At 42.1% G+C, this 24,517-nt stretch overlaps 1 protein-coding gene across 2 annotated transcripts in view; it reads right to left on the bottom strand.

The window, feature by feature from the left end:
- Positions 1 to 24,517, bottom strand: part of DTX1 (deltex E3 ubiquitin ligase 1) — a 61,262-nt gene that overhangs the window by 22,734 nt on the left and 14,011 nt on the right. For both annotated transcript variants that reach the window (XM_056528730.1, XM_056528731.1), the window contains exon 3: positions 16,164 to 16,851. In XM_056528730.1, the coding sequence (XP_056384705.1) occupies positions 16,164 to 16,851 (688 nt within the window). The remainder of the gene's footprint in view (positions 1 to 16,163; positions 16,852 to 24,517) is intronic.

The raw sequence follows: 24,517 nt of genomic DNA, 5'->3' as shown, positions 1-24,517 counted from the left end.
GATTTTACAAATCTGCACAAAATCCATGTGGAAACTGTCTTGCCATGCAGATCTCAAAAACACCGCATGCCATATTTAGTGTGATCCGCTCTGGATTTATTGCAGATTTTCCTTACTGATCTGGAATAAACCCGCGTTTTTCTGCAAAAACTCTGTAAATCTATAGCAAAATCTGATCTGCAACAGTGGATCTTTGAACACACTGATCTTTTTATTTAACTTGCACATTGTTTAAGCAAAAAAATCATGATTTGGTGGGGGTTTTCAGCTGCATGTGGCCATACCCACACAGTTTTTGCCATCCCATACATGTCAATTTGATTGGTCAGCAGGCAATTTCCCAGTTGTTACATACTACAAACTACAGGTGCTTCTTTTTCAATTGCAGAACAGTAAGATGCCTCTAGTTACCCACAGGACATGCTGTTACCATATGGTTTTGGCTTTACACTTCAGTCAGTAAACGCTGACTACTTGATATCTACTATGGGCTGAATTAGTCTGTGGGAGGGGTGCTTAGGGCTATATGTGTAAAGCTTCCGGTTTTTACATATACAATGAATTCTAAAGCATTCTTGAAAATGACGGCGTGATGCCGTTGAAACGTTGTTGTTTCCACATGGGTAAATAAAACTTGCCTATTTGCACCTTATGGGAGTGGTGCGAAGATCATTTTCTTTGGATCTATGTTCATGGTCTGCGATTGGGACCATGGTTTTGCCTGCTTGCACCCGGCTGCTTGCTCGAACTACGCCTGGTCGTGCTGTCTCTACCTACCTGCTATTTAGATATCATACATAGATATCATCTACATAAAACATTATATTGTATTTCTTATCATGTAATTGTTGTTACCGTTATTTTTGGAAACCCTACCTAGTAATGCAACAGTACAGCCACGTCATCCTACAACAGATTACAGTGCCTGGTGTAAACATATTACTTCCAGAATGAAAACCAGCAGAGCAAGCTATGTGCCAACATTGTACCTGCCAGGAATACTGGAAGATTTCAGCTCTGAAGGATGCAGAATTGTGAAGGTAGCGCTGAGCTATAACATTAAAACTATTGATAGGTTATGTACATAACATTGATTATTGACAATGCCACCTGTCAAGGGCGTAAGGATCTCGGAATTTGACATGAGCCACATTGAGTTGGTTAGACCACTGAGTCAGAGCAAGTCCAAAATGTCAGGTCTTATGAGGAATTCTCAGAATGTAGTGGTTAGTAAGTAGCAAAAGTGGTCCAAGAAAGGATAACTGGTGAAATGGCACAAGGGTTGACTGATGCACATGGAGTATAACATCTAGCCCTTCTAGTCTGATCCCATTGAGGAGCTACTGTAAGTCTATGTTCACATGGTGGAATGTCATTCCACTGACAGCGGAGCACTGACAGAACATGCGGGCACTAGGAATTCCTTGTGGACATTCTGCCATGGGATCATGGTCTATCAAGAAGTTACTGCTGGCTATAATTTAAAAAAGTGCCGGAACAGACACTGCATTGCAGCTTGCAGTGTATGGGTCTGCATAGCTGCTGACCAGGCGGAGTGCCTATTCTGAAACCTATCTACCTTTGAAAGCATCTTTACATTGGCACTCTCATTAAAACTAATTGTTGCTATTGCACTCCTCGTGGTAAATAAAAAATCTTTCTAATGTACTTAGTTTAAAAAAAAAAAATGAAGTTTTCTATGTTTCATTTGTGTTTTAAAAAGCTGCCACTAGGTGTCTCCCTACTTGTCCAGAACACATTTTCCCCCATCTTTTGTACAGACTTTGGACTTCTGCTGGCCTGGCAGAAGTCCAAAATCTGGAAATGCTGAGGGTGTGTGTGCAGCTTTATCCAATCATAGCTTATCTCACACTGAACTTCTCTGGGCTGTGTGTAGCAGAGTGAGAGAGGAAGTTCTCCCCTGTATGGCTTCAGATGAGGTCACACCTGCTGGGGAACGCCCCTTCGCAGTCTGTGAATCTGACTGTGACTGAGCAGAAAATACAGAGCAATATCAAGGTAGAAAACTAACAAATAATATAAATAAAGGCAGGGGGTGGTTTATCATGATGGGGGCAGTGAACGGGGAGGATTATAAAATTTTAAAAGATCATGAGAGGTGCTCTTTAATGGACAGAAAGCATCAGATGTGGAATATAAAGCAACAGAAGAAGGTGGATTAGTGTGATAAATCTTTTTCTGTTTTAGATCATGTGGATGGCAGTGTGTGTGCGTAATATTTACCTGGGGAACAGATTACACCAGAATGCACTATGGGAAGAAGACTAGCCATATAAGACAATATGATACACTGGGTTATGTACTGCTAAGAAACCTTAGGTCCTGGCATGTGAATATTACTTGGCACATATCACCTATATGCTCTAATGGTAATGCTATATGCTCTAATGGTAATGGCTCCTTTCAGCAGGATAATGCTCCCTGACACCCTGCAAAAATTGTTCAGGAATGGTTTGAGGAACATAATAAAAGGTTAAAATGTTCCAATTGAGCTTCTTTTGCATGTGCTGGAAAAACAAGTCAGATTAAAGGGGTACTCCAGTGGAAAACTGTTTTTTTTTTTTTAATCAACTGGTGCCAGAAAGTTAAACAGATTTGTAAATTACTTCTATTAAAAAATCTTAATCCTTCCAGTACTTATTAGCGACTGTATACTACAGAGGAAATACTTTTCTTTTTGGATTTCTTTTCTGTCACAACCAGAATGCTCTCTGTTGACATCTCTGTCCATGTCAGGAACTGTCCAGAGCAGGAGAAAATCCCCATAGCAAACCTATCCTGCTCTGGACAGTTCCTAAAATGGACAGAGGTGTCAGCAGAGAGCACTGTGGTCATGACAGAAAAGAAATCGCAAAAGAAAAGAATTTCCTCTGTAGTATACAGCCGCTAACAAGAACTGGAAGGGTTTAGAATTTTTAAAAGAAGTAATATATAAATCTGTTTAACTTTCTGGCACCAGTTGATTTAAAAAAAAAAAAAAAAATAAGTTTTCCACCGGACTACCCCTTTAAGACTAGGTTTCCACTTGGTTTTTACACCTGAAATTTTTTTTAACTTTGTGTGAAAATTGCATTTTTTGCCCCTTTAGCAGCTCCCTTGCGGGCGTTTTTTTAGAATTTTGATGGGTACCAAAAAAAAAAAAAAAAATGCCGCAACATTTTTATGCCCCTGCCAACTCACACAAATTAGTCCCTGATTGAAAACTAATAAAAATGTTGTTCTAAAAAAATATCAATTTTTGGATCGCTAAATAAAAAAAAAGAATAAAAACTGCCTGCAAAAACGCCAAAATTAAAACCCACATGGCTTTTTTTTTTTTTTTTGGGTGTTTTTTCACTCCCATAGACTTCTATAGGAGAAAAACACCAAGATTTTTCACAAAAACTGCAAATTCTCAACATGAGGTAATTTTTCAAAAACTGCCAGGGAGCCCAAAGTTGCAAAAAAAAAAAACGCCACGTGGATATGGCATTTTGCAGTTTTCTATTGACATGCAACTAACATCTGGCCCACGCATTTTTACAAGGAAAAAAAGCTGTGCGGCAGAATGAGTGTTTTTTGCGGCGTTTTTTGAAAAAGTGGAAATCTATCCTAATTGAGTTATCACCACACAACCTATAGAATCTTCCTCTAACTTCTTGGTGAAAGATTCCACAGGAGACCTTCTCAGGTGACTGACCATGCTTTGATGATTACAGCTTTTTATGGTGACCCAAGTGTCATCTTCACAATATTAAATTATAATGTTATGCCTTTTTCCATTTTATTATCTGTATTATGAATTAATCCTGAAATCCCACAATTCCTATTCTGACCACTAAGTCTATCACACTCGGTCTGTAATGATAAGGAAGAGACTACTGGAAATTGATCTGTGCAGCATTACAGTAAAACGTTACACCAGTAGATAGTGAAGACAACATCAGCTCAGCCTACCCCTCCCTGTAGAATGACCTCTGCACATAACATGCTTACAAATATCCCCCATACAAAGAATAGGGTCTAAATATGTCCATGGGGTTTGTCATAAAGCATATCTCTAAATGCTTGTAAAAACTGATCAGGGAAGATGGCTGCCCGAAAATAATGCACTTAAAATCAAATATTAAATTCAAATCTGAAAATAGAAATATGTTAGAAAAACAGAACATGTATCTGGTTCTTATTAGTAAAAAAAAATCTAGGTGATACACTCCCTTTAACCCCCCAACCCCCCCATGATCCAGGCGCCAAATGATACTATGATTGTGCCCATATGTTTGGCTAGGAGATCTTCATTCCTGATCATGTCTGTGAGGAGGGAGGGGAAGTGATGATCACTCAGCACCCGAATCGGTTGTCCCTTTGCACTCCTATACAGTCAGTCATGCAGGGATGACCTGCACACATCATGGACTAGCTCAACGTATTGTCTTTGCACTGAGATTGTGAAAAAAACGTTTACGCCAGTTTTTTTTATTGATGCTATAAATGAACTGCACAACTGTAGCATGAACAGAACTAAAACTAATCCAAGGAATGAAACAAGAATCCAGGACAGTTCCTAATCTACATAAAAATACTACAGGGAGTTCTACTATCTAATATTCTATGTATCTAATCCATCTATATTAATGTATATAAGATTTCATCTAATTTTATGATCCAGTCTAAAGGTGCCCATATTGAAAGAGATGGACAGTAAATTCTGGCGGAATACTTCAGTGGAATTCCACACTAAAAATTCCGCCAAATTCTGCTTGGAAATTCCGCCGTGTGAACAAGGCTGTATTTAGCTGACAGCTATTCCTCTGGTCTTCCTCATACACAGCCCAGCTTAAAGTGCCTTTGTTTTAAGTTGGAATGGAATAATATGCTTGAGACTAGGTTCCCACCCTCCTTTCATTGACAAACAGGGCTACATGTCCAGCAGCAGTCTTGTGTGTACAGACTACGCGTGTGCCGGTGCTGTTGTTTTTGGAGACTGCACACACAGGGCAGCTGCCAGCCGGGTAGCCTTTTGTGTCAATCAAATGTATGGGAGAGAAGTGTGTCTGGCCCCACATCCAGGACTCTGTTAACAGACTTACAAAGTCGTTTTTTTACTTATTTTCACCATCAAAATATAAAATAATTGTATGTTAGGACAGTGTGGAGAATGTGCTTATGGGTCTAAATTACAGATGGTCAGTTTAGGTGATATACAGTGGCGTAGCTATAGAGGTCGCAGGGGTCGCAATCGCGACCGGGCCCCTTAGCCTGCGGGCCCCTCATGTCAGTACACTGTACAGCTGCAGCAACAGGTCCGCCACTAGGGCCCGGGATCGTCGCTGCCAGCAATCTTTATTATTATTATTTTTTTCAATTACCTGAGCGCCGGCCCTTTAAAACTCAGCGCAGGGTCAGGGGCATGATGGGAGGCCAGTGGCTGATGGGAGTAGACATGCTCTGCGCAGGCACGCACGCACGTCAGCTCAAAGCCCCTGACACGTCCCTGCCTCTGACCCTGTGTTATCGATACCAGGCAGAGGCAAGTGCAGCCGCCCGCCCGCCCCACATCGCTGCAGTGAGGTGAGGAGATATGGGACGGGTGATGGGGGTGATAAATTCATGAGGACATCGTGTGTGTGTGTTTGTTTTATTCATTGATGAGTCTGAGGATGGGGTGATTGATGAGGAGACGGAGGGCGGGGCGGGCCGGGGGGCGTTGGGGGGCTGATTGATCGACTGACTGATGAGGAGACTGGGGTTGTGGGGGTTATTCATTGATGAGTGGGGGGGTTGATGAGGAGACCATGGATGGTGGGGGTACCTAACAATGAGGAGACTGAGGATGGGGTGCTGGTATGGGGGGGGGGGGTTTGGACTGAGTGGCAGTGTATGAGGCAGGGTGGGCCTGGGTGGTGGTGTATGAGGTGATGAGAATACTGAGGATGGGGGGCTGGGTGGTGGTGTATGAGGTGATGAGGAGACTGAGAATGGGGTGGGGGGGCTGAGTGGTGGTGTATGAGGTGATGAGGAGACTGAGGATGGGGTTCGGGGGGGCTGAGTGGTGGTGTATGAGGAGACTGAGGATGGGGTATGGGGGGGCTGGGTGGTGGTGTATGAGGTGATGAGGAGACTGAGGATGGGGTACTGTGGTGGGCTGGGTGGTGCTGTATGAGGAGACTGAGGATGGGGTACTGGGGTGGACTGGGTGGTGGTGTATGAGGTGATGTGGAGGGTGGGGGGCTGGGTGGTGGTGTATGAGGTGATGAGGAGACTGGGGATGGGGTACGGGAGGGCTGGGTGGTGGTGTAAGAGGTGATTAGGAGACTGGGGATGGGGTACTGGGATGGGCTGGGTGGTGGTGTATGAGGTGATGAGAAGGAGACTGAGGATGGTGTGCCAGGGGGGTCGTGGGTGGCGGTGAAGCGGTAATGACTTAGGTAAAGACTTAGGGGGCTGAGAAGCCTGGAGGACAGTGCAAGGGTGGGATTCAGCTGGACTAAGAAAAAATACTGTGTGACAGTATTATTATGGGAACAGTGGGTGGCAGTATTATATTCAGGGGGTACAGTGTGTGGCAATAATATATTTAGAGGGTACAGTGGGTGGCAATATTATATTCAGGGGGTACAGTGTGTAGCAATAATATATTTAGAGGGTACAGTGTGTGGCAGTATTATATTCAGGGGGTACAGTGTGTAGCAATAATATATTTAGAGGGTACAGTGGGTGGCAGTATTATATTCAGGGGGTGCAGTGGTTGGCAGTATTATATTCAGGGGACACAGTATTTGGCAGGGTTATAATGATTAATGTCTTCATATAGAGAATGAGAATGAGAATCTGCTTACAAGCTGAGGAATCAATGATGAAGACCTGTTGCCCGGACAAGATGAGAAAGAGAAGACAACAGAGAAGATGTCACTCAAGTCACTGATATCACTGTGTGTTCTGTCTGACCCAATCTGTGGCTCTCCAGCTGTTGCAAAACAACAACTTCCATAATGCCTGAGGATCTCCAGACACGATGGGAGTTGTAGCTTTATAACAGCTGGAGAGCCACTTGAACCAAGGTGATTGGTGGGGGTCTAAGCAGTCGGACCCCCACCATAAAAATGGGCTGCTTATTTTAAAATGCCTGGGCTTATTTTTGGCCCCAGTATGGCCCTGCCTGTCATTCATTATTATATTTGTGTGGTCGAGGTAAGGAGTTCGTCAGGGATTGGGGAAGCGGGTTGTCGAGGGGTAGGGGGGCCCAGGACAATTTTTCGCATCGGGGCCCTGTAATTTCTAGCTCCGCCCCTGGTGATATATATGTTTTCACTCTTTCTCTACAGATCCCTGCTTTACTGTATGTTCCATTTGAGAAGGAGGTGCACAATGTATACCTCCTGCCCAGCCTGAGCTGTACCCACGGCTGTATAGCTGCTGGGACAACTCAGCCCCACTAGGAGTAGGAACTACTGTCAGTATAGTTATGGGATGTAAAAATGTAAAAAAATTTTAATGTAGACAGACCCTACACTACTCCCTGCATCCGACCAATGGAGTGATACCTTAAAGGCAGTAAAAAACAATTGCCACAGGGTAAAAAAAAATTGGCGTTTCCCCATAATTGGATCAGGTGGAAAAACGCCCTCCAAAAAAACAAGTGAAAACCTAGCCTAAAGGGTTTATCCAGGATTTAAAAAAAACTGAGCGGATGTGTGGTATTACAGCTCAGTTCCATTGAAGTGAACAGAGTCAAGTTGTAAGCGAACAAAGAATGTCGTCCAGTTCTCAGGATGCGGTTAAAAGAAGTATTCTTTATTGAAGGAACATCAGACAAAATTCACATGCAGAGAGAGAAGTGTCTGACGCGTTTCGCACTGAACGTGCTTAATCGTTCAGTGCGAAACGCGTCAGACGCTTCTCTCTATGCATGCAAATTTTGTCTGATGTTCCTTCAATAAAGAATACTTCTTTTAACCGCATCCTGAGAACTGGACGACATTCTATGTTCGCATACCTGTGTTTGGCCGAAGGCGGGACCGGCACGTCCGTGCTCAGGTGAAGCGCATTTCCCATTAGGTGGTGAGCGGAGCTAGTATCTTGTAAAAAGAGTCAAGTTGTAATACCGCACACAACCTGAGGACATGTGTGGTGCTGTTTATGGAAGAAATTAGCTCTCTTTTTTTCTATTCCTAGGTAACCCCTTTGTATGGGAGTGCTGGAAATGCATGATTGGCGGACATCTCCAGCGCTACCATACAAATGAATAGAGCGGGTGCCATCAACATCACACACTCTCACTAAAAGCCTGCGTCCTGTCCTGGAGATCACGGTCAGACCCCCTGCAATCATATACTTAGGCCGGCATTTATCATTGTAGTTGTAAGTGAAGCATTTATCATTGTAGGTGTAAGTGAAGCATTTTTCTAAACCTTTTTTTGTGTGCTGATAATATGTAGGAGAACCAAATTTATTAAATGGTCGCAGAGCATTTGATACATTTTGTGCAGGTCACATTTTCTGACATTTCTGTCTTCACATACACCAAAAAGCTAAGCTAAATCTGGTCTGGTGTAGTTTTAGAGACTTTCCAGTGGCTTTGTGCCTTATTTGAGCCTTTTCCCAAAAAGGCGCAGTTCATAAATCCCTTCCATATCATGGGGTTTATTTACTAACGTGATCCCGACTCTTTTTTGTCGGGTTTTGCGCCCAAATTGTGTCGCACATCCCATGCAGCACAATTTGCGACAAAAAAAACCCCAAAACCATCCATTTTACAAGAAAAGCCTGGAAAGGGAGCGTGTTCATGTGATAAAGTGGGCCTGGTCCCGACAATAGGGGCGTGGTCCTGACAGTTTTGAAAAATCACAGCATATTTTCTATGGTTTCCACAGAAAATGTGGTGGATTTGAGCTGAGGAAAACCCCACAGATCAGAACAAAAAAAGCAAAATGTAGGGAAAAGTGCAAAATGTAGGGAAACCTTAGTAAATACCTTGGGAATATACCAGTCGGAAATCAAAACCCACAAAGAAACCTACACTCCACTCTTAGTAAATAAACCCCCATGTGTATTGCCAAAATCTGTGGATTGCAACTCAAAATCAGCAGAAATGTGTAAACCAAAAGGCTCAAAAAAAGGTGCAAATAAACCCTGCTTCGCCTTTTCTAGACACAAAAAACAGTCTAAAGACAATGATAAATGTCGGCCTTAGTCTCTAGGGATAGGATCATTTTCACCAGACAACCCCTTATTTCTCCTGGCAACAAAGGACCAGGCATGTTACAATCCAATATGTCTGATCCTTCATACCTCAATATCTGCCACTGGGGTCAGGATGCCCTCATACACCAATGTTTCCCAACCAAGGTGCCTACAGCTGTTCCCAAAGGCTGTCTGAGCATGCTGGGAGTTGTAGTTTTGCAACTTCTGGAGGTCCGCAGGATGAAGACCACTGCTATAGGGGATAGCAGACAACCCCTTATTTCTCCTGGCAACAAAGGATCAGGCCTGTTACAATCCAATATGTCTGATCCTTCATACCTCAATATCTGCCACTGGGGTCAGGATGCCCTCATACACCAGTGTTTCCCAACCAAAGTGCCTACAGCTGTTCCCAAAGGCTGTCTGAGCATGCTGGGAGTTGTAGTTCCATAACAGCCGGAGGCCCCCCTGTTGGAAAACACTGTCATCCACGGCCGTCCAGTTTAGCCAAATGATATCTAATGTATCATATTTAATGTATGGGCACCTTTAAAGAATGTACAGTATGTATTATTATACATATGATACAGATGCTTAGAGAATAAGCTCTTAATCCAGCATCATGTTCCTAAGGAGCGTCCTGTAATAACTCATGTGGATGGCGACTACTACATCTGACCAGTGCTGTAGATATTATACAGGCCGCCTCGCCACGTCTGACTATATCAGTTCCCTCTTATGTGACAAGCCCCTGAACGCTGTATATGGGTTACACTGTGCTGTATAACAATAGCAGCGGCCTTTGTTGCCTGCAGGGGGAGGCTGGATGGAGTCTGTTGCTATGAGCAGCACCTGAGCTCTGCTACCATGGCAACAAGCAGCCCGATCCCTGCAGCGTCTACAATGTGTGGATTTACTGGACTGTCAGCGAGATGACATGATACACACAGGATTAGTGGCGGTATACGGGAGATGTATTGCAGCACAATGTGTATTAAAGCTCCAGCCTGCCCAACAAGCTCCTGCCATATGTTCATGTAATACCATGTTTTCCAAACAGTGGGTCTTCGGCTGTTGCAAAACTACAACTCCCAACATGCCCGGACAGCCTTTGGCTGTCCGGGCATGCTGGGAGTTGTAGTTTTGCAACAGCTGGGGGCACACTGTTTGAAAATCAACTGGCTCCAGAAAGTTAAACAGATTTGTATATTACTTCTATTAAAAAATCTTAATCCTTTCAGTACTTATGAGCTTCTGAAGTTAAGGTTGTTCTTTTCTGTCTAAGTAATCTCTGATGACACGTGTCTCGGAAACCGCCCAGTTTAGAAGCAAATTCCCATAGCAAACCTCTTCTAAACTGGGCAGTTCCCGAGACACGTGTCATCAGAGATTACTTAGACAGAAAAGAACAACCTAAACTTCAGAAGCTCATAAGTACTGAAAGGATTAAGATTTTTTAATAGAAGTAATTTACAAATCTGTTTAACTTTCTGGAGCCAGTTGATATTTAAAAAAATTTTTTTTTCCTGGATAACCCCTTTAATACCACGATCACACCGTCTGGAGCCAGTCCTGGAAATTGGGAGGAATCCTCACCTAAGAATATTACTAAGCATAAACCTGGAACACGCACAAATGCAGAAGACTTTTCCTTATAGGATTCTGTAACAGGATTAATAGAAATCATTCTTAAAGGGCTACACATCGCACAGAGAAAATTCTCTGCAGGATGGTTTAGATGGTTTATCCCATCCCTTAAAGGGGTTGTCCAGTTTGTGCTTTTAAAAGGTATTTGTTTACAGAATTAGAAATCATACTGTTTCCTAATATAGATGTTTTTAAAACTCTTTCTTATACCAGTGTAGTCACCCCTGCCTTCACACAGTACAATGGTACAGCCCACAAATCAGACCTTTGTAATCTATCTACAAGCAGGCAAGACTGAACATGGCATTGGGCCATCATGTGAGCCCTGGCATACAATTAGTAACAGTTACATGACATCTAAATAGGAATCTTATTAATAATAACTATTATTATTACTAGTAAATTACAGTAGATCTCACTCCCTTTAAATCAGATCGCTTCTTTCATTTCTCCTGCTCTGGACAGTTCCTGACATGGACAGAGGTGTCAGCAAAAAGCATTGTGGTCAGACTGGAAAGAAATTCAAAAAGAAAAAAAATAAAATCCTGCTGAGCATACAGCAGCTGATAAGTATTGTAAGGATTAAGATTTATATATAAAAGTAATTTACAAATCTGTTTAAAGGAAAACTGTCAGATATTTTCTCCCAGCACTATCCACAGTACTGGACGCTGATTAAAACAAGCCCTACCTTACCCGAATCTGCCCGGCCATTCGCCCGCAATTGTAGTTTTATTCTATGTGTATATCTTGCTGTAACTGGCACGGGCAGGGCTTCTGCAGGTTAACTGGCACTGACATCAGCACCGCTCATGAATATTCATCCCCCCTCCCTCCAGCTCTCCCTCTCTTCGCCGCTCCTAACTGGAGGGAGGTGGGATGAATATTCATAAGCGGCGCTGACGTCAGTGCCAGTTAACATGAAGAAGCCCCGCCCGTGCCAGTTAGAGAAAGATAAACACATAGAATAAAACTACAATTGCGGGAGAACGGCCAGGCTAATCCGGGTAAGGTATGGCTCGTTGGAATCAGCATCTCCCGCACTATCCACCAGTAGTGTGAATAGTGCGGGTGAAAATATCTGACAGTTTTGATAAGGGGGGATGGAATGGTACAGGACGTGATGAGGGGGTGAAGAAAATGGCACAAGGGGTGATGAAAGGGGTGATTAAGTGGCATAGAGATTGATAAGTGGGATTAGTTTCCTGTCCACCAATATCGCCATGTCTTTTCAGTGGCAGTTTTACCTAGTGCTGTACTATTTAGCTATGTGGATTTTAGGAGTCTCATTTGCAACTGTGGCCTTAAAAGGGTACTCCGGTGAACTAAACCCATAGACTATCCTTTCCCTCTTATCAACCTTTTTAATTGCCTAAATATTATTCATTAGCAATATAGAGCAGTTTTCCCTCTTTCGTTATCACTTACATGCATGAAGTAAGGCAATAATATCATCCACCCATCCACTCTGCCTCTGTCCAAATCCTTCTCTGAAAGCAGCCCCCACCCTCCTGAGAGACACAGACCATGTGGTTTCTGCCCTGCATTGATGAGTCATGCTCTCTTCAGTGATGAGAACTGGGAGGTGTGTATGGTTTCAGCCAATCAGATACTGAATCTCACTCTGCTGCTTAGAGTAGGTGGGTGGGGGCTGGCAAAGCAGAGCTGCCATGATTGCTTGATGATGTAGGCAAGGGGAGGGAAGTATGGCAAAGAATATCAAGCAGCCAGAGAAGACAACAGAGGCCACAGGAGCAATGGATATCAGGCAGGATAGTTTACAGGGAACATATCCAGGTAGTGTGTTGGCTTTTTCTATATAAATATACATCCCTGGAGTACCCTTTTAAGCCACAGGGGCTTAAAGGCCCTCATAATTGTATATCTGGCTTATACCTATATCTGGCTGCTCTATAGCTAATTATAAGAGTGCAGTATATTAATACCAGCTTGTCATTAATGCAGCTGAGGCCACATCAGTAGGCTAGGGATACAGGACCCCAAGCTGAACATCAGCGACCAATGGATGTGAGATACCTTATTTTGGACAGGGGATAAGCTTTTCACTGTGATATATCTCCTTTAATGACAAATTGGTACATTCATTTGAACCATCACCAACAGACAACTATTGATAATAAATAGCAAGATATTACAGAATATCAAAAAATCCCCCTGGGATGACAGCAAGCACTCTAATTGTTCCTGGGGGACTAAACTAAGGGTAAGGAGTGGGATAAGGTAAGGGTAAATGGAGGGGGGGAAAGGAGCTAGGGAAGGGGAGGGCCTAATGGATGGACAGCCCCTACCTGAAAAACACTACTATAGGCTCTCTAGACTCTACCTCTATTCCTAGATGGAGTTAATGCCCTAAAAAGGTCGGCCCTGTTCTAGAACCTATCCCTTAACCGACTCCTCTCTTGACCCCACTTCTAAACACTAGGAGGGAGTGGGATCTAGCTGTCTCACTAATGTCGCACTGTCTATTTCTTGTGGATGGGAAAGGTAAAGACACCTAGGGCCTATTGTCCTTAGTCAGACCCGCAAATACAGATTTCTTAAACTAATTATATGGTGTGTGGCTATCCGAAATGGTCACTACCAAAATACTGAAGAATATGATATATAAATATCTGAAGTGGTCACAAACAAAATATTGAAAAGTATTAGGAGGCCATAAACTCTGCGTCTATCATAGGGACATAGATATGGTTTGTCTTGGCCCCATACATCACATATTAAATAAAGGCCAAGCTGTCCACCAAAAATGTATAAATAATAAAGAGGCACTAATTTAATGTAGTACAAGTGCCAAAATACGCTATCTGATCTGGAGAAACTTAAACAAAAACATGGCAAATGGTATGCAAAAATATATCACAAATAGTTTACACACCAAATACGTCAAACATGTAGAACAAAAAAGATGAATACATAATCTGAGTTGCAATACCTTGCATATACTGTCTCATACTTAAAGAGACAGGCAAAACTAGTGCAAAGAAAATGATCAATCTACTCCATCTAGAGAAAAAAAAAAAGTGTCATCACAAAATCGAGATGTACAACAATGAAACATCCAGACCCAGTACAGTACTCATCTGGATCCCGGGTGAGAGTCCTCAGTCCCAACGCATTTCTGGCCCCATCTCATCAGGGGATGATGAAAGGCTAGGATAAAGCATACTGGCCGGCAATGTGGAGATGGTCATATGATGGCTGATATACATGTATAACCTGAGAGACCATGGATGTGTCCCTTTCCTATATACCATTCTATATCATTATAAAATCCTCAAATATTAGAAATAAGGGTCTGTCTATTAGAGTACTTAAAGGACTCAGGCATGGATGTCATCCAGACCTGGTAATTTGTCTATTATAGTGTTCACAAGACAGTGCTGTACTTCTTGTGGGCTAAGCAGGTGACATTTAGTGGACAATTTACATTATGCTTAATGTGTTCTTTTTCTGCTGAAAATGTTCTATGTTTAGTGTATATGCACTGCATGCTTCTGACTTTATTCTGAATCTCTTTTTCTATTATCCCTATTAACTACTCTAACCCCTTCCTCAGTTCCACTCCTAGTTTTTACAATTTTCTTCATTCTGTTTCTTAGGATTTTTTAAACAATTGTATACATAAATAGAAAAACATGTGAGAACAAGCACATAAAAGAGAAGCAGACCTGTAGCATAAATACAAGAAAGGTACACAATATTATATTTCAGTGCAAAAGCTTGGGCTTAAAATGAATGCATCTGTTTGTACTACTTTTAGCCCCTTCCATCATAATTTATTTTATTTTTTTTACAAAATCCATAACTCTTAATATATATTTCTTTACCATTGAGGTCACTGACAAAAGATTGCAAATAACTTGTGGAAAATTGTGTTTTTCAGCTAGGTGCAGAGCAAGAAAACATACTGCCAAAAACACAAATGTGATTATAGCACTAGGAATTAGACCATGCAGGCGCCAAATGATTTTCAGTGTATGTAACATCAGGTTATGCTCTAAATATCAGGGATGCACCGAAAGGGAAAATCTAGGCCGCGAAGGACGAAAACCGAAAACCTTTTTTTTTGTTTATTTTTTGTTTTTGCGACCAAAATCAGCACTTTTTGCATTTGGAATTTTTTGCGTTTACGCCGTTCACAGTGCAGGATCAGAAACATAATAATTTAATAGTTGGGACAATTACGCATCCGACATTACCAAATATGTTTATTTTTATTATTTTTTCATATTTTTTTATATGGAAAATGGGGAAAAAGGAGGGTGATTTAAACTTTTAATATGAAAGGGTTTAATAGATGCTTTTAAAACTTTTATTTAACTTTTTTTTTTTTACACTTTATTAGTCACCTTAGGGGACTTTTAGGAGGAACCATTAAATTTCTCATACAGATCAATGGAGTTCCATAGAACTCCATTGATCTGTGCTAGTTTTGTAGAGCCTGTGAGGGGCGATCCACCCCACTGGACCACCAGGGAGCATTTGCATGTCCCTTTAGACGCCACTGTCAGCATTAACAATTTAATAGTTGGGACAATTACGCATCCGACAATACCAAATATGTTTATTTTTATTATTTTTTCATATTTTTTATATGGAAAATGGGAAAAAGGAGGGTGATTTAAACTTTTAATATGAAAGGGTTTAATGGATGTTTTTAAGACTTTCATTTAACTCTTTTTTTTACACTTTATTTGTCCCCTTAGGGGACTTTTAGGAGGAACCATTAACTTTCTGATACAGATCAATGGAGTTCCATAGAACTCCATCGATCTGTGCTCGTTTTGTAGAGCTTGCGAGGGGCGATCCACCCCACTGGACCACCAGGGAGCATTTACATGTCCCTTTAGATGCTACTGTCAGCATTAACAGCAGCGATCTAAAGGGTTAATAGCCGGCCTCAGCGATCGGTGCATGTCGGCTGTTAGCGGTGGCCCCCAGCTACAAGAATTAGAAGGGAGCTGCCAGGTATGGTCGAACCAGTTAAATGACGGACATCGGAGCAATCTCCGACATCCATCATTACAGGCAGATGTCAGCTGCTGATAGCAGCAGGCATCTCCCGTTTATGACGCGGACCCGACGAGCTGGCCCGCGTCATATCCGCTCACCCGACCCATGACGTACATGAATGTCATGGGTCGGGGAGGGGTTAAGCCACGCCCCACTGCATTATCGGCAGAAAATTCACTTAGCCGAAAATGCTGAAAGGGGCATTTTCGGCCGATAATTTTCGTTGTCTGAAATTTCGGTGCATCCCTACTAAATACATTTGTGCAGTATCAAATCTGATCTGTTTATTACTGACTTACCCTGGAGGAATAGATGCCCTACTGCTGCTCCCACTAGTTCTTTGCACTCCTGGTCTGTTCAGATTGTTCTGTCCTGGGTACGGTGCTGGTCCTGGTACACTTTGACTACGAGAAAATCCTGAGCCATTTCTCATTCCTCCTGCAGCTCGACCTCCTTCCCCTGGTCTTCCCCAACCAGCAGCTCCGCCACTATATGTATTGCTCTGTCTTATTCCAGATGGATGCTGAGGAGGAGGTGGAGGTGGCAGGTTAGGTGGAGGTCCAGGGGGAACCTTAACTTTCTGGGATGCCAGGATAGCATTAGAAGCTGCTCTGGTACTGTTTACTAACAGACACTGGGGGCAGGAACAGGGTAACCCGGAGCCAGACCCCACTGGCCATGACTGAGACTTGGGTATGGATCCCATTGTCAAAGGATATGCAAGATCCATGCGTCTTCTTAGTCGCCGCTTCCGATGTGTCTGCCGGTTGACTTGACACATGCTATGGAAATGCACCAAGTAACAAAAACCAAGCGTAGTGAGGTCCAGCCATGGGTGCTGCTTCTCATAGGCATTCTGGATAGCAATGCAGATTTCTGTATCATAAGGTGTCCAGGAACCTGCGTCATTTTCCCATTCCCAAACAATACCCTTGCCTGGGGCAGAAGATGGTTCAAAAAAACTGCGTCTTACTGGTCGGACAGTCCCTGTGAAATAAAGGAAACAGGTTATAAAGCAGTCAACCAAACTCCAACGCTGGTTTCTTGGCAGCTCAGTCCTCACAATATAAAGGGGGAGATGATCACTTGTCCATAGAAACCAATCAAATCGCACCTTTTATTTTTCAGACCAATCTGATTGGCTGTCATGGGCAACTGGTCTACTTTTCCTCTACACAGGTTTTGATAAATTTCCTCCAAAATGTTGTAATATGCTGGTATTACTTCAAAAAGGCCTACACTGCAACATTTTGTAACGCAACTTATTGATTTCAACAACTGCGTGACAGCTTTGTATTGCTATGAATTAGTAGTGCTACAAAATGTTGCAGTGTAGCCTCAGCCTTAGAGTTATCACATTAATAACTATCGTTTATACAATAAACATTTTATAATGACCAGTTTTTAATGGCCACGTCCATGCCAGGCTAGATGACTCAGTGACATTGCACCAGGCTGCAGATTAGGCAGCACAGAAAACAAACAACCAATGCAACCATAGGACATAATGACAAAAGGTGACTGCCAAGTTTATTTCTGCTGATTTACCCTCCTGACCTTACAAAGGTGCCCCGCAGTAATGTGTACTCCTCTAAGAAAAGGATGTAGCCCCTATTCTGAAAAATACTACATTCTACTAGTTCCAACATTTTACAGGCAACTATGTATACAATTCCCATTTGGGCAATATACTGTTTTCCCCTCATGATGCCACATGTATGGTGAAACATTAGGGGGGCTATGTAACCCTCATTTCAAAACAGCATAGTGTTCAGCATAGCTTCTCATGTGTTCTACAGGGGCATGGAGCATTTGTCAGTAACCAATTCCCTAACGCTTGATGGTAGAGTGTAAATATGTATACTAAGCCATTGCTAGTGTTTTAATCTTTATAGGCATACGGTCATAAATAAATAAAAGCTATGTTTTAAAATATTGGTGAATGGGAAAAAAATGTGATTGGTTACCATTTGGTAAGAGGTAAGGTTCACATCACGTTTTTGCCATACTGTTTTCAATCCGTTTTTCTAAAGAAAACCGTATGGCAAAAAAAACTGATGGAACGGTATGGGAAAAAGTAAACCGTATGCGTTTTTAAACTGTATAATGTTTTTAAAAGTGCATACAGTTCCGTCCATTTTTATAAAAAAAACAAAAAACATAAGTTTTTAATAATTTTGGCCATATTTTGTGCGAGGGGTGTTGGGTGGGGACTTTAGGATGCAAATGTGCATGTGTAAAGTAAAAACCGTATACAGTTTCCCGTATGGAACCGTATACATGTGCGTTTCCCATTGACGTCCATGTTAAAAAAAAAACGTATACGGTTGCGGTACGGTTTTTAAACCGGAGACAAAAACGTGGTCAACCACGGTTTTGACTCCGGTTTAAAACCGTACTGCAACCACATACGTTTTTTTTTAACATGAACGTCAATGGGAAACGCACATGTATACAGTTCCATACGGGAAACCGTATACGGTTTTTACTTTGCACATGCGCATTTGCATCCTAAAGTCCCCACCAAACACCCCTCCCATTAAAAATGGACAAAATTATTAAAAACGTATGTTGTTGTTTTTTTATAAAAACGGATGGAACACTTTTAAAAACAGTATACAGTTTAAAAACGCATACGGTTTACTTTTTCCCATACGGATTCATTCGTTTTTTTGCCATACGGTTTTCTTTAGAAAAACGGATTGAAAACAGTATGGCAAAAACGTGATGTGAACCCAGCCTAACTACTGTGTGGGTATACAAAGGGAGGACTAGCTGCTGTTTTTAAGGCACACAGGGGGTCAAGCTATTGTGTTGGAGCCCCATAGGGAAGAGGAGGTGAGTTGTATAAAGGGGGCCTGTTTGGGAGCATACAGGAGGTGCTAACTGTTCACAATACTCTGCTCAAAGCCTTCATCAATAATTCTATCAGTTTTGAAAGGAAGAAAAAGCACAGCATGCTGCATTCATCTTCTAGTCAAAATGACAGATACCATGACAGAACCCAACGGACCCCATAATAATTCAGTGGGGTCCATTACCTATAGCTGATTGTTTGGCACTGCCATCATGGTTTTTTTTGTAACCAAAGCTATGACTACAGTACTAATGTGGGGGCACAAAGTGGGGAGCCTAACTACTGTGTAGGAGCACAAAGGGGGAGGCCAACTGCTCCGTGAGGTCACAAAGGAAGGCAGTATTAGTGTGCTGGGGCATAAATGTGGCCCTACTATTGTATGAGGCACTAAGAGGAGCATTATTACTGTGTGGGGTATAAAGAGGGCAATATTACTGTCTAGGGCTTGTATAGAGGTGGTGCTGGAAAAGTGGGAAGCCTAAGATGTTTGTCAAGCATAATCTGCAAAGATGGATCATGGCTCGAAATCGTCTAGGCTGGAAAAGGGAAAGTGAACAACTCCTTGAAGATGTCTCCTGTAACTGTATTGTGACCACTTATATGGTAGGCAGAGTACCCATGTAGAACTAGCATCTACACCTATATGATAAGTTTATAATTGTTTTTTTTGGGGGGGAAACTGCCAAGAAAAACGCCAATTCCGCCCAAAAAAACGCTGCGGCCAGATGTTAGCCATAAATCAATGAGAAATCGCTAAATTCTTATTCTACTTGGCGTTTTTCACTTTAGCGTTTTTTCTCCAAAATCGCAGCATGTTGAGCCACTGGTGATTTTTTTTTAGCAAAATCGTAGCGTTTTTCTCCCATAGAAGTCTATAGGAGTGAAAAAACACTAAGAAAAACGATATGTGGGTTTTAACTTTGGCGTTTTTTCAGGCGTTTTTTTTATACCTTTTTTAAAAAAAACTCGTAGGGTACCATTAAAAAAAAAAAGATACAGTAGTGAAGGAAAAAATTGTATCTAATGAAATGTATCTTTTTTTATAACAAAATGTGTATTCATTTTTAAAAAAGGGATGGGCGGGGACCTAAAAATGTAGCCAACAATAATAAAAATGTAGTGTGTGTATGTTTTTCACTTTTTTGCATTTTTTTAGGTAGTACTACTACTCCCAACATGGAACACACTGTTCCATGATGGAAGTAGTTGTACCTGTACTAATTGACAGATCGCCCGTTGCGTTCCTCCCGTATAATGTATAGATGCGGGCGGCCGCTCTTCTCTGTTCTCCTGCCCTGACGTATATATAAACCTATTCATATTTCCCACAGAGAGCTGTGATTGGCCAGATGGTTCCAGCCAAACAGTCTGTCCCATGCTGGGAGTAGTAGTACTACCTAAAAAATTGAGAAAAAAAGTGAAACACACACTTTATTAAAAATGTATAAAACATTTTTAATAAAATATTAAAATTTTGTTAAATAAAAATGTTTCCATCGATACTGCATCCTTTTTTTTTTTTGGTACCCAACAAATTTTGGATACCAAAAATGAAAAAACGCCAGAAAAAACGCCAGACGCAGGAAATTGCACTGCCGTTTTTTTCTTGCGTTTTTTTCAAACCAAAAAACGCAGGACAAAAAAACAAGTAGAAACTTAGCCTCAGTAATACTGGCCTTGTTAAATTGTATTTGTTTTTATTTGTTTCTTGTATTGTGGTATTATTTGGTAACCATGTGATCATTATGTAGAGAGGTACAGTCAGGGCTCAAGTCCTGCAGGAACTCATGGGAACGGAGTTCCTGCACTTTTTCCACAGCAGGAACGCAGTTCCCATTAGCAGGAGTCCTGCAGGACTACCCCTTAAAGGGTTACTCTGTCACCCTAGACATGTTATCCCCTATCCATAGGATAGGGGATAAGATGTCTGATCGAGGGGGTCTCGGCTGCGGCACCCCAGACATCCGGTGCACGGAGCGAACTTCGCTTCATGCCGGATGACTAGTGATGCAGGGCAGAGGCTCTTGACATCACAGTAATGCCCCCTCAAAGCAAGTCTTTGGGAGGGGGCGTGACGGCCGTCATGCCCCCTCCCATAGACTTGCATTGAGGGGCCGTGACCATGAGTCATGAGCCTGTGTCGCTGCACCCAACACTCTAAACGAACACCGGGAGCAGCAGGGATAACGTATAAGATGTCTAGTACCCCTTTAAGTGGAAATCTAACGTGAGTTCCCAAACTTTTTTTCCCACGACTTGACCCCTGGGTACAGTATTATAATTATTATGGAAAACTTAACAAAATTTGCTCTAGGGCGCATAGAACTCTAGTTACGCTTCCGATTCCACCTCTCATGTTTCGGAAGCCTTTTGAAAACAAGCCACCTGATTGGTTACCATGGACATTTCTACTTTTCCTTCGCACCACTTTTCATAAACCTAAACTGGGCTGAGCCAAACCATGGAAGAATCAGTTTGTTTCTGACATATAGGGGGAGATTTATCAAAACCTGTGGAGAGGAAAGTTGCCCAGTTGCCCATAGCAACCAATCAGATCGCTTCTTACATTCTTAACAAGGCCTCAGCAAAATGAAAGAAGCAATCTGATTGGTTGCTATGGGCAACTGGGCAACTTTCTTCTCCACAGGTTCTGATAAACCTCCCCCTATACATAAGCGGGTTCAGGCAAAGAGGCCGGTGTTGGATATGTCAGCAGAAGGGCCTATATGAACAATTTGAGTCTTCTACGTAGTGCATTGATTTATTGATTTGCTGCCTACACACTCTTCAGAATGTGATGTTAATGCCAGAGAATGCACCATGTAACCTTTTTATAGCACAGCATGGTAGGTGGGTATGGTCAAAATGAGAAAAAAAATGGATACAATTAATATTTTAAGTGGCACAATAATAAACTGGTTGTTGTTCCTTTAAGAAGCAACATTTGCTGTAACATTACACGGATATAAAACTCAGCTTTCCCTTCCTTGCCAAAGCCTCCCTCCCTCTCCTCTGACTCTGCAGGTCTGCGGTCACAACAACAAGCAGACAATTAATAATCCTGTAGGGAGGTGTGTTTTGTGTACCAGATGAATCTGTCCCCAAGGGCCATCCGACTTAAAGAGTCCCTGGCTGCAGGAGGCCTTTGTGGTTCAGCGACTGGATTGTGTTACGGTGCTATATCACGTGTTGTACTGCATTGCCCTGATGTCTTATATACTGGTGCATAATAAAGGGACCACTTTTTCCTATCAAAAGAATCTTAAAATTATACGAACATGAAACCAGAATATGCTAGTGAAGTGTTCCCCAACCAGTGTGCCCCCAGCTGTTGCAAAACTACAACTCCCAGAATGCCCAGACAGCCTTCGGCTGTCTGGGCATGCTGGGAGTTGTAGTTTTGCAACAGCTGGAGGCCCACTGGTTGGAAAACACTGTAGTGTATGACTATACAGCTACTTCTAAAGGCCATATAATTGTGTAAAAATGTTAAAATAATAGAGCTATTGTTGGATAAAAAAAAAAAAAATCGCCAAACCTAAACCTGATATAGTCACAAGTAAGTCTGCATTCACACGGCCATCTAGACCCGTTCCATTCTTCTTCCGTCAAAATTAAAAACGGACTTAAAGGGGTAGTCCAGTGGTGAAAAACGTATCCCCTATCCTAAGGATAGGGGATAAGTTTGAGATCGCGGGGGGTCCGACCGCTGAGGCCCCCTGCGATCTCTCTGTACGGGGGCCAGGCTCTCCGGCCAGATAGCGGGTGTCGACCCCCGCACGAAGCGGCGGCCGACACGCCCCCTCAATACATCTCTATGGCAGAGCCGGAGATTGCCGAAGGCAGCGCTTCGGCTCTGCCATAGAGTTGTATTGAGGGGGCGTGTCGGCCGCTGCTTCGTGCGGAGGTCGACACACCCCCTTCCCGCGGGCTGTCGGGGCCCCGTACAGGAGATCGCAGGGGGCCCCAGCGGTCGGACCCCCCGCGATCTGCAACTTAAGTTGTTCACCACTGGGTTACCACTGGACTACTCCTTTTAAAGAAATGGATAATAACGGACGAAGGGTGCATTCACACCACGTTTTTGCAATACAGTTCCCGTATCAGGTTTTTGATGAAAAACGGATTCCTCAAAACCGGACTAAACTGTATCAAAACGTGTGTACAAATTACAACCCGTATACAGTTAAAAACCGTATACGGTTTGAAAAATGATGTCTGGTTGCATCCGTTTTTTAAGAAAAAACGTATACGTTTTTAACTTTTCACTCCATTTTGAATAAAGTTTCACTTGTTTGATTGAAATTCCAAGAAAAAAAAACTGTGCAAAGTCAAAAAACGTATGGTGAAAACCGGATGGAACCGTACGCACATATGGTTCTGTGCGGTTTCCATTGACCCCCATGTTTTAAAAAAACGTATACGGTTTAATACAGTTTTTCACCCGAACCAAAAACTGTGGTAGGCTACGGTTTTGGGTACGGGAAAAAAAACTGACAAAACCTTACAGGATGCAAAACGGACACAACCTGATACATCTTTTGTCATACGGTTTTCAATAGAGAGTCAATGCATACGGTTCCGTACGGTTTTCAAATTGAAAAGTATACGGGAACTGTATTGCAAAAATGTGGTGTGAATGCAGCCTTATCCGTTTGGATCCGTTTTTGTTCAGTTAATAAACCAAAAAAAAACATTTTTTTTGTTTTGAGCATGCTCAAAAGTAAAAACGGATCAAAAAAACGGATTGAAATTAAATTTACTGTATCCGTTTTTTGGACAGAAGAAAAAATACTGCACGTGCCGTTTTCTTCTGCCGTCAAAAAAAAAAAAAAAAAAAACGGAAATGGGTGCAGACGGGTGCAAACGGATTGTAAAAAAATCCCATTGACATGAATGGGAATTTTTTTTTAAACCGTTTTGAATCCGTTTACAGCCTGCAAAAAAACAAACAAAACGGTTATTAAAAAATCAGGGACAGATGGCCGTGTGAACGCACCCTAATTCCGTTCACATGTACAGAACAAAAAGTTAATCGAACGTGTCATATTATTTATAGTAAATAATGGTGCGCTCACATGGCCGTCTGTCCCCGTTTTTTTTTTGTTCCCCGTTTAGGTTCCATTGTTGCAACTTGTAAATGGATTGCAAACGGTTGTAAAATAATCCCATTGATGTCAATGGTTTTTTTTCCAATCCTTTCACATCCGTTTGCACCCGTCTGCGCTCATTTCTGTTTATTTTTTTTTACAGGAGAAAAGACGGTGTTTGCAGTATTTAAAAAAAATAAAGGAAGAAAAAAATGGATACAGAAACTTTAACATTGAAGTCTATGGCAAACGGATGAGCCTTTAATTCATTCGTTTGCATCCGTTTTTTGATCGGTTTTTACTTCCGAGCATGCTCAGAACAAAAAATTTTTTTTTTTTTTTAATATTTTTTTTTGCTTTATTAACTGAACAATAACGGATACAAACAGATAACATCCATTTGCATCCGTTATTGTCCGTTTGTTTTTTTAAGTCCGTTTTTATTTTTGACGGGAGAAGGGATATGGCAGGAATATGGGAGCGCCCAGTTTTAGCTCCCCCAGCTGTATGCGGTCCCATATGGCTGAAAACGTGATGTGAACCCAGCCTTATAGGGAAGAAGGTACAGAATTTAGGCTTTTCAACACTTAATGTAAATACAACTAAAACTGAAAATATTTCCCTATTTCAATAACATCTGCATGCAAACATGCCGTCTTGTGTTATGTGTAGCATACTCTAACCAAATAAGAAACGTCCGCATTTC

This window comes from Hyla sarda, chromosome 1 (assembly GCF_029499605.1).
Source record: "Hyla sarda isolate aHylSar1 chromosome 1, aHylSar1.hap1, whole genome shotgun sequence".
Taxonomy (NCBI): domain Eukaryota; kingdom Metazoa; phylum Chordata; class Amphibia; order Anura; family Hylidae; genus Hyla; species Hyla sarda.
The sequence above is the reverse complement of the archived record's forward strand: the minus strand, read 5'-3'. Positions and strand labels throughout refer to the sequence as shown.